This window comes from Triticum aestivum, chromosome 6B (genome assembly GCF_018294505.1).
Source record: "Triticum aestivum cultivar Chinese Spring chromosome 6B, IWGSC CS RefSeq v2.1, whole genome shotgun sequence".
In the NCBI taxonomy this organism is placed as follows: Eukaryota; Viridiplantae; Streptophyta; class Magnoliopsida; order Poales; family Poaceae; genus Triticum; species Triticum aestivum.
The window spans coordinates 519,931,766-519,942,571 of record NC_057810.1 but is presented as its reverse complement, the minus strand read 5'-3'; the positions used below and the strand labels follow the sequence as shown (position 1 = coordinate 519,942,571).

The window sequence follows — 10,806 nt, the reverse complement described above, 5'->3', positions numbered from 1 at the left end:
TGTCTTTCCTTATATGCGCCTCCCATCCCCCGATGTCCTCGTAGCCTTTTTTTTCCCTTCCTCGTCGATGCCACCCTGTCTTTCCTTCTCCCACATCCCCTGCTGCCACCGTAGCCTCCCCCCTGAGCCGCCGCCATCCCATCTTTCCTTATATACCTCCCCCTGCCCCCGTTGCCACCCTAGCCTTTTTCTTTTCCTCCGCCGTCACCATGTCTTCCTTATATGCCTCTCCCTTCTCGAAGTCGGCACCCTATCTTTCCTTATATACCTCCCCATATAGTTGGTGGGACTCCTCCTCCCTCCCTCCCCGAGGCGCTCCCGCGGGGGACCCGGGAGGAAACCCTAGCGCCGCCTCCCCACCCCCTCACCTCAACCCCCTCCCTCGCCGCCGTTGGGGGCGTCGCCGGCCAAAGACCGCATGGCGTTGGCGGCAACGGGGCAGCTCTCTCCCGCACATAGTTGGTGGGCTCCGCGGGGCGCCTCCCCTCTGCTTGGTGGCGCCGGGCGTCGGGGCGGGCCTGTCCCGGCTCCTTCCCTCCTCCCGGCGTCCTGTAGTCGCTGGTGCCGCCTCCTCCCTTGTTCTGGGGCTCGGGGCTCAGGTGCCCAGGCGCGAGCTGGTGGCAGATCTAGCCCCCTACCCTGTTCTGGATGGTGGTGGTTGGCGGGGGCGACGGATCTGGGATTCCCTACCCAGATCCAGTGGATGGTGAAGGTTGGCGTTGGCAGGGATGGCCGGCGACCCTGATGAGGTGGTGGTGATGCGACTAGCATCTCTGCTGCTCCAGTACGGGATGGCGGGGCTCCGGGCGAATCTGGCTAGGGGATGGAGGCGCTGGTGTGGTGGTGGCAGATCGGCTGCGGCGGCGGCTATTTTTTTTTTGGCGTCCGCCCGTTTTTAGGTTGTATGTGTCGGCCTTCGACCCCTTTCCCCGTCCGGGCGCTACCTCCATCGAAGGGTCGGCCCGATCCCAGCTGCAGTCCATCGCTCGTTTCGCACCCGGTGCTGCATGACCGAGATCGTCTTGCGCCCGGCAGCAGGACGACCTTGTCTCGCTCCTGATGCAGCAGGACGAGTCGATGGAAGCTAGTTTTGGCCGACCTATTGGGTCACGACACTAGGGGCCGCCCAGGGATGCGAAAGGCGGGTCCTTTCCGCTCGTATCTTTGGTTAGGGTAGCAGCAAGTCTCGGGTTAGGTGGTGTCAAGGTCTTGGCTGCCGGGGTGGCGGCCCTGGTGGTGGTACCACAGTGCTCATGGGTAGAGCCCGCAGCTTGGTGCTGCCCGATGGCCATGGCCGTGTGAGTGACGTGGTCATCGGGGTGTGGCGTTCGGCGGCGGTGAGTGTTAGCCAGGGTGAAAACCTGATCTATCCTTGGACGGATCGGCGATGGCGCTCGTCCCCTTCTTGAAGGCGTCGTTGCGGCTCTCATTGCCCGTCGTGTTGCTCCAGGGGAAACATTGACTCTCGGGTCGGGCAGTGGCGGCCCTCTGGTGTCGTAACCTTCCTCAAGGTGCCGCCTTGGAGCCCTTGGTTCGTCATATATGGCCTCATCTCTTCGCGGTGACGTCTTCACGGTGGAGGACCCCGGGTTGCTTTTGTAGTGCTAGGGGGTGGTGTTGCTACGCTCAGCGCCTATGTATCCCACCATGGGTATGTCCGTGTGTTGTGGTGGCATGCGTTTATCCCTGGCTGTGGTTGATCATTGCTTTATATATAAAGCGGGGTGAAAGCCTTTTTGGCGTATATACCTCCCCTACTTCGCTGCCACCCCGCTTCCCCCTCCCCGTCATCGCCAATGCAACGACCCGCTGCCGCCCTAGCCTTTTTCCTCCCCCCCCCTCCCCGTCGAGCTATCTTTCCTTATATATCCCCTTCCCCCTGTCACAAATCTATCATTTTCCTTACCCCCTAGCATCGATGCCACCCTCATTTTTCTTACCCCTCTTGTAGTTGTCTCCTCCTCCTATTATCTTGATGTGTGAAACATTTTACCTCTAGTTGGTGAAACAACTCCAAGATTTTGAAAGGCCATGTAAGGTTCGTTGGCCACCAGCCAAACACACAGCGTCGATGCTTTGGATGTCTAGGCAGACAACCTCTGTCGAGAAAACGAGCACCTCCTAAAATCGATGACTCCAGTCAATACTCAACCTTGCTCTACATGACGAGGGATGACAGGTAATGGTGGTGAAGGTCGTTGCAGCATCTCCGTCGTCAACTGGTCATCGTCACCACACCACCAGTATAATTGATGCTTATTTACTTGCGCCACTACGTGTTGCTACTCAATGCGGATGGCGGATGGGATCGAGGAGGCAGAGGTAACCCTAAATCTCTAACATGGTAGCATCCATTGGGCCAGAATGGGCCATGTTAACACTTTACTTGTTTTTCCTTGTATCTATCATTTGTCCTCATTAGGTATGTTGGGGCAGCACTACTCAAAGCGCTACGTGCTGAAAAAACACTCGCCCATTGCTTATCGTTTTGACTATATCATCGGGTTTCATGAAGCAACCAGGTACGCATACATAGCTTAGCAAATCACATTATGTTTCGTTCCTTTATTATTGTTTTGGACTCACACACAACTCAACATCGTGTGTTGTTCCTTTATTTTTCAATTTGAATTCATATTCAACACAATACCGGATCCCATGGAAGCAAACCATGTACATCTACCTTAGCAAACTCCACCTATGGTCTACTATTGCAAGGCTCGACTCTCTTGGTCGTCCCATGGCTGTGGAAGACCAAGGTGCCTCTAACCTGCAAAATCCCCGTCTAGCTAACTATACAATACCGTATTTGGATGACAGACGGGTGAGTTAGACTTGGACTGCATGACAACACAGTGTCATGCAACCTTTGTGTGCAAAATCAGGACACTGCAGACCACATTCTCATTCGATGTGTACGCATGAGAAGTAGTACTGTGAACGCGAGAGTAGCCTAAGATTTTTATTATTATTATTATTATTTTTGCATGGGAGTAGCCTAAGATTTTTTTATTATTATTATCTTTTGCATGGGAGTAGCCTAAGATATTGCGGTGTGGTGTCTTAATTTGCTACCAATGAGCTTGACGATCTTCTAAAACTTGTTCTTCCCTACTAAAGATACGATACGCTCAGCCTATCCACACCGACCTTTCCACCCGCAAAAATATTTGGCACACTGAAAGCTGGGCCAGAGCAGTCGGAGGAATGTCGGGACCCACAGGTCATAGGCAGTGGGTGACCGAACGCGTACGCCCCGACGCTTCGTTCTCCCGCATTAATCCGGTGATCTTTCGCCAGTTCGCTTGAGCGCCAATGACAGACGGGCCGTCATTAAAAGCCCAGCATCCCGGTCCTGCTTCCCAATCGGAGAGGGGAAAAGATTTCCTACAATCTACGCGCGTCCCGCCCCTCGTGAGCCGTGACCAACCCAGCGACGAACTCCAAACCCCGCTCCAAACCCCGCATCCGCCTCGCCTCGCCTCGCCCCTTGGCCTCCCACCGCCGCCCCACCGTGATGCCCAAGCCGCCGCCGGTCGTCGAGCTCCCGACACGCAAGACCGTCCCGCTCATCGACATCGACGGCGACGACGACGACGGAGGTCGCAGCGGCCGTCATGGCGGAGGCCCTGCTACGGGGGGCCGTTCCGGCGGCCCGGAACGCGGTGAAGGCGGAAGCCGCGCTAAGGGGGGCCGTTCAGGCCGCTCTGAACGCGGTGAAGGCGGAGGACGCGCTAAGCGAGGCCGTCCCGGCAGTCGCGAACGCGGTCGGGAGGGTCCGTCGGTCGGTGGTCGCGTGGCGGCGGGATCGCCGCCACCGCGACGAAACCCCGCCACGGCGTCTTCTCCGTACGTCGTCCGCTCCGGCGCCGCGAATCCGCCGTCCATCAACCTCGACAGCGACAGCGACAGCGACAGCGACAGCGACAGCGACGACGACATGCGCGGCCGGCGCTCGAACAAGGTAGCCGCACGCCATCATGGCCGGGGGGAGGATTCACGCGCGAGAGGTCGCAAGAGGGCGGCGGCCTCCTCGCCCGGTGGCTTCAGGAAGGCGAAGAAGCAGAGACGAGGGTCGTCGAGCGGAACCAAGGCGCACGGGGCGGGGGGTCGCGCTCTCGCGGTGAGGCCTGTCGACGAACCGCGAACCTCCCACAAGTCGAGGAAGCACAAGAGACTCGAGGCCGTCCGTCGTCCTCGGTCTCATCATTCCAACGACGATGGACGGCTCGGGAGATCCGGCCACGGGGGCGGCGACAGGGGCCGGCGTGATGCTGCGCCGGCGAGGCAGGTCGGCGCAGTTGTTGCGTCAAGCCCTCGTTCGCGGAGCGGCGACCGAGGTAAAGTGGCTGCGAAGTATAGCGTGGACGAAGGTGATGATGAAGAGATGGAAGACACCAGCTCAGATGACGATGGGAGATTCGGCCATAGGGGCCGGCATGGCGCTGCGCCGGCGAGGCAGGCCGGCAAGGTTGTTGCATCTCGTAATCGTTCACGCGACGGCCACCGAAGAAGTAGAACTGTGGTAACTGATGACAGCGGGGATGACGATGGAGATGAAGAGACTGGCAGTTCAGATGACAATGATGAGGAATCCCGAGATGAGGAGGAGGAGGAGGTGGAGGATGTGATGAAGGGGGCGAACACGGATGACGGCAGTGGCGATAGTGAGGAAGAGGAAGAGGAAGAGGAAGAGGAGGAGGATGAGGATGAGGAGGATGTGATGAGAGGGACGAACAAGGATGATGAAAGTGACGATAGGGAGGAGGAGGAGGAGGAGGATGATAGCGAGGAGGAGGAGGAGGATGTAATGAAGAGGAAGAGCAAGGAGAATGTGGATGTGATGAAGGGGAAGAGCAAGGGGGGTGATGATTTGATGAAGAGGAAGGAGGATGTGGATATGATGAAGGGGAAGAACAAGGAGGATGACAATGGTAATAGCAACGGCAGATGCAAATCCGTAGAGGAGGAGGTCGGTGGGGAGGACGACGGAAACAGCACTCACGACGACAGTTCTGATGCCAATGCTGACGAAGAGGAGTCTGAAGACACAACAGAGACAGAGGAGGAGGAGGAGGAGGCGGCGGAGGAAGAGGAAGAAGAATCTGACGAGGCAGAGCAGGACCGGCGTGTCGCGCCTAGACGCAACGCCGAGGCAGGGCAGAACCAGCGTGTCGCGCCTAGCAGCAACGGCGAGGCCGGTGTGAGGGCCAGACCAGCCGTCGAGGGCTTGCCAAGAATCAGAAAGAGGAGATTCGAGGGGTTGTGGATCGTCGAGGAGCCCGACACCACCCGCCCCCCTCCCGGCCGGGGTCTCATCAGTGAGCGGACACGGTCGCACCTGAGCTGCTCCAACAAGAAACTGCTGAAACGTGGTACTGTAAGCAGGCCGGTCCTGCTCGACACATCGTCCTCCGGCTCCGACCCAGAGGAAGCCGTGCCACCGCCTCAGCCAACCAGCTGGGCGGCCGAGGACGACAGCTCCGGCGAAGACAGAAGGCCGGCGAAGAAGAAGAAGAGACGGTGCCGGGCCCAAGGCGCGCGCTCAGAGGAGGAAGGCAGCGACGACCCCGACGCTGAACCTGATGACGACAGAACCATCCCAAGGAACGCCGGGAAGGGGCCGAGCTCAAGCCGGCCGAAGACCGGAGCGTCAAACCGGCAGCAGTCTGCTGCCAAGGAACGTGGCAAAACCCACGCTGGCTCTTCTACCAACCCACGACGCGCCAAGAATCACGCTGCAAGCACAGCAGATGGCCGCGGTCTGCAGGATGACATTTTCTTCAAGAAAAGCTCCCTGTCTCATCGCAAGGGGAAGCATCCGGAGGAGGAAGACATCCCTTGCAATGATCTGCTCTCCTCCTTAATCGACGGGATACCGAGCTACCGGAACGGCTCTGCTCCTGCCGATGCACCGCAGGGCGGCGGCGACACGATGCCTCTGGTGTTCAAGTTCGGGGAGGAAGCTGAAGTGAAATCAGAGCACGACGAGCTTGAGGATCAACAGTGGGAAGACATGGATCTTGCCTTTCAAGCCACCAATGCCAACGCTCACAGCTCCGAGGAGGTACTTAACTCTCTGCTACTCCTTCTCATTATACTAGTACTACATTTGCTTTGAAGTAGTCCGCCTAGGCACACCTTTTTTTTTCTATGCCTCGTATTAACACTTATGGCATTGTCCTGCAAATGTTGACATTCAGAAGGCATACATTAAATGGCCAAAAATATTGAGTTTTGGAATAATTAATCTACCGATCATGGGGAAACCTTACTGTCATGCATATATTCTCCTGACGACGCAGGACGCAGTGAACAAACAGTTACTAATCTTCAAGACCTACATAGAGTCACCCTTTTCCTAAAAAGGATTACATAGAGATAGTGCCAAACCAATTTGTGAAAGATAACTTTCTGAGTTGGCATCCGAGGATGACTGGCATTTTGTTGTAAAGTTTATCTTAGAACCTACTGATGAAGGGTGCGAGAGCTTGGGATTGACACTAAAATGAACCATATCTGTTATTATTTGTCAATAACGGTGTCGTGTTCTGTAGTTTCTGCTTTTGCTCAGGTCATAATTAAGTTTTACCACTTTTAGCAACTGGTGCGCAATGAAATGGTTTTTTCTGCGATGTCATTTCTTGGAAAATTGGGGGCTTTCCCGGTTCTGATGCTATATACAGAAGCTAATGAATCATATGAGTATGAAGTGCACCAAACTGCTCTGTCTAAGAATAGCCCTTACATCTTCAGGGGTGCCCTTAGTTTTGTTTGACAAAATAAAATGCAAACATGTTTCATAGTTCACAAATGTTAAGTTCTGCATGTGAATTTTGCATTTTTGGTGCGGGGTACAAGAACTATGGATTAATAATACCTCAATGAGCCATTTCTGTAATTAGTCGATAACTGTTAGTGTTCTGTATTTTTTTCGTCTCAGGTAATAATTAAGTTTTGCCTTTTTTAGCAACTGCCATGTAACGAAACGGTTTATTTTTTCTGTTTCCAAAAAGCGGTGCTTCCCTGTTTTGATACTATAAAATGTTCGCTAAAGGGGGAAGAGTCCCTCATTTAACAGTCCGTTAGTTAGATAGAAATGAGTCTCTCATGCGGATCGAACGCAGGTGGGTGGGATTTAACTCGTAAGCTTAAACAAAAGCCTTTTATTTCATTTCACAAATCAAATGCAAACATGTTACATCTTTCACAAATGCTAAGTTCTGTAATTGTGTAAATTTTGTATTTGTGTTCATCTCCTGTTAACTGTTCAGATATAAACAATCCTTACATCTTGGATTTCAGGTTGAAGAGAGCCAGGGGCAAGATATTCCATCAGACCAAAAAACTTTATGCAGTCAAGGGAAGCATCATTTAGTTACCGATGACCAAATTGGAACTTGGTGCGAGCACTGCAGCTTTGTTCTTGAAATTAAATATGTAATGGCCCCTATGGTAAGGCACTGCGCTATCCAACATTTTTTTTCAAATATCTGCTTAGACCTCACCGACAACATCAATACTTACTTTTTTCACTCAATTTAGGGGAATTGTTCAGCGGAAAGGGAACCAACGGCTCGCGAGCTGAACATGGATAATATCATTTTTAATGGCGTCCTAACAACAATGGGGTATGAAGGAGAGTTCATCACTGGCAGTCATAAAAGTGGGCCTGTATGGAATCTCATTCCTGGTGTCCGAGAAGACATGTTCCCACACCAGCAGGAAGCCTTTGAATTCATGTGGAAGAAACTGGCCGGAGGTATTGACATTGAAGAGGTGAAGAAGATTGTGAAAACTGATACTCTAAGTGGCTGTGTGATCTCTCACGCCCCAGGGACGGGGAAAACCAGATTAGCAATCACATTTGTTCAATCTTACCTCGAGCTTTTCCCGCAGTGTTTTCCGGTGATCATTGCCCCCAAGGGGATGCTTGACACATGGGAAACCGAGTTCAGAAAATGGAATGTGAAGATACCTTTCCACATACTGAATTCCAGAGATATCCACTGGCATGGAGATAAAACCGTCGAAAAACTGGCCTCGAATGATAAGGAATTGGCCCGGAGGCTGTCCACAAGCAGCATTAACAAGAATTACATGCGCGCTCTGAAATTGCGATCATGGGCTGAGGGGAGTAGCATCGTTGGACTCAGCTACTACCTGTTCCAGAAGCTCACCAAAGGAGAAGGCAATGATGATGACAAGCTGAGGCAGATGCTTCTTCAAAGGCCTGACTTGCTGATCCTTGATGAAGGACACACGCCAAGGAACAAGGAGAGCAATATTTTTAAGGCTCTTGCCGAAGTTCGTACGAAAAAGAGAATCATTCTGTCCGGGACTCCGTTCCAGAACAATTTTGAAGAGCTTCGGAGCATCTTTAGCCTCTTACTTCCGGCCAATTTTGAAGCCATGGATTTCTTTCCTTCTTCGAAACTACACAACGTGACAGATGTGATGGTTGATGAGATCAGGAAGAAATTGGACCCTTTTGTGCACATCCATAATGGCGACATTCTTCATAAATCCCTTGAAGGACTAAGAGAATCTGTTGTGATTCTGAATCCTCTTCCCAGCCAGAAGAGGATCATCGCAATGATGGAGAAACATAAGACACGTGGCAAACGTGCTCAAAAAAAAGAGACACAGGGCAGCACTTTGGAGTGGGAATACAAGATATCTCTTGCGTCTGTACATCCGTCCCTCGTTGCTGGCATGGAAAAGTTGCCAGAAGAAGTAGCATCTCTTGTGGACGAGCTTCCATTGGAGAGGTTACGGCTGAAGCCAAGTGAAGGGGTTAAGACGAGGTTTGTGTACGAGGTTGTGCGTCTATGTCAAGCTTTAAAAGAGCGAGTGCTTGTGTTCAGCCAGTTGCTTGAACCACTGGAGTTGATCATGCAACAGCTGAGAAAAGAGTTCAACTGGACTAAAGGCAAAGAGATCATGTATATGAGTGGAAATGTCCCCCCTAAAACCCGCAAAGCCTTGATGATGGCCTTCAATGATGTGGAGAGCGAGGCCAAGGTGATGCTTGCATCGACCAAGGCGTGTGGAGAAGGTATCACCCTCGTTGGAGCGTCGCGTGTGGTGCTCCTTGATGTTGTGTGGAACCCTTCTGTCGGAAGGCAGGCGATTGGACGTGCTTATCGTATTGGGCAGCAAAAGATTGTCCATACATACAATCTAATCGCAGAAGGAACACAAGAGAAGGCCAAATATGACACACAAGCTAAGAAGGACCAAATGTCCAAATTACTGTTTTCAAGTGAGCCACAGCCTTCGGAGTGCAACCCGTCATCAGAGTTTATTTCCAATGACAGGATTTTGGAACAGATGACTGAAGACGAAAATTTGAAAGAGATGTTTGTGAGTATTCTCCCGTCGCAGTCGTGATAGAACTTATAGATCTCTGGTAAGTGGTTTGTGGTGCTTATCCATTAGTTTATCAGCAAGTGTGCTCTTTCACTATAATGTATGTGCAAGGTATTACTTACCAGTTATAACATAAACTGATGGTGTTCCCTTTTCCATGCAGCGTAGAAGAGCGGTGTACCTGTGGTGAAGCTAATTGTGTGTCTGCATCTGCAAGAGGAGAGGGATGGAACGGCCTGTCTGTACAAAAAGTGCTATCAACATGTTGTATTGTCTTACATAGATGCTCGAAGGATGTTGTTTTGTTTTGTTTTCTCAAGGCATGTGCCTGTTTTATCTCCAAACCTACAACAGCAGAGGGGTGGAGTGTCAGAATGTTTTTTGGGGGTGCAAAATCTCAATTCGTACAGAGATTAATGTCCCTTCCTATAAGGGACGACCCCTGATTCTCTGAAATTGAACTAGTTGTATACTGCAGTTTGAACATGAGCTGTTGTTGTTGTATACTGCAGTTTGACATGAGCTATAGTTGTTGTCTGAACTTGCATACTTAGTTTCCCAGTTTGCAACTTGGAATTGTTTTTGTTTTCAGAAAGGAGGATATGGCCCATCTTTCTACATCGATTGATGCGTGCGCGCGCGCGCACATATAGTATTAAATATATTGGAAAGTAATGTGAAGCGAAACTCACATGCCTCGCGGTAGCTTCTCCGACTCTAAGCACAAAACCTACATGCAGTGGCGTAGCTAGCCCAACATGCCAGGGTGGTCCACCAATGCAAAATATTCACATAAATATATTTATTTATTATAAAAATATATTTTCTCTATGCTATATAGATTATGGGGAAATTCCAGGGTGGTCCATGGACCACCCTGTCCACCCCCTAGATACGCCACTGCCTACATGTGATATCTGAGCTGACAAAAGGCCTAACGCTTCAAGAAGGAAGATGTTGTCTACCAAGGGCTTACCATATCCCTGTAGCAGGTGGCTTTGGACTTCGACGTTGCAGCACCTAAGATAGCCGGCGCCGCCAACCCGCCACGGCCACGCATGTGTGGATCCCTTCCCTCTGGACTTTCTGCAAGTCACCACTCGTGGTCGTGGCGTGCTGCGGCGCGGCAGCGCAAGGCTGCGATGTGGAGCACAGCGGCGTGCAAGAGCTCCACGGCGCGCAGAAGCACGGCGACACGGGGGTGCAGCGAGGCGGGCGCGACGCATGACGAGGAGGCAACGACCACGCCAAACAGCCGGCATTCGGGGTAAGATTCTTGCTCCTGTCGCTCCTGTGCGTTAGTGTTTTTGTACGTGGATTTGCTCATTCGTGCAAAGTATTTCCTGGAATCTTGTTGACAAGATGACGAGTTTGATGGTCAGTTATTGTCAAATCAAATCAATAAATGAGAGGTTATTACATCTCAATGGCTTC

At 51.9% G+C, this 10,806-nt stretch overlaps 1 protein-coding gene across 1 annotated transcript; it reads left to right on the top strand.

The window, feature by feature from the left end:
* The first annotated feature begins 3,388 nt into the window (after positions 1-3,388).
* On the top strand, positions 3,389-9,842 carry LOC123134343 (SNF2 domain-containing protein CLASSY 3). The gene is made up of 4 exons (XM_044553612.1): positions 3,389-6,067; positions 7,306-7,455; positions 7,546-9,412; positions 9,536-9,842. Exons 1-3 carry the CDS (start codon positions 3,518-3,520, stop codon positions 9,391-9,393), a joined length of 4,548 nt encoding a protein of 1,515 aa, XP_044409547.1. The 5' UTR covers positions 3,389-3,517; the 3' UTR covers positions 9,394-9,412; positions 9,536-9,842.
* Positions 9,843-10,806: the final 964 nt, after the last annotated feature.

Excerpts from the sequence above, each read along its gene's own strand:
- LOC123134343 (XM_044553612.1), top strand. The coding sequence starts at position 3,518 with ATGCCCAAGCCGCCGCCGGTCGTCGAGCTCCCGACACGCAAGACCGTC. Across the intron at positions 6,068-7,305 it reads ACGCTCACAGCTCCGAGGAG|GTTGAAGAGAGCCAGGGGCA; the intron begins GTACTTAACTCT and ends CTTGGATTTCAG. Across the intron at positions 7,456-7,545 it reads AATATGTAATGGCCCCTATG|GGGAATTGTTCAGCGGAAAG; the intron begins GTAAGGCACTGC and ends CACTCAATTTAG.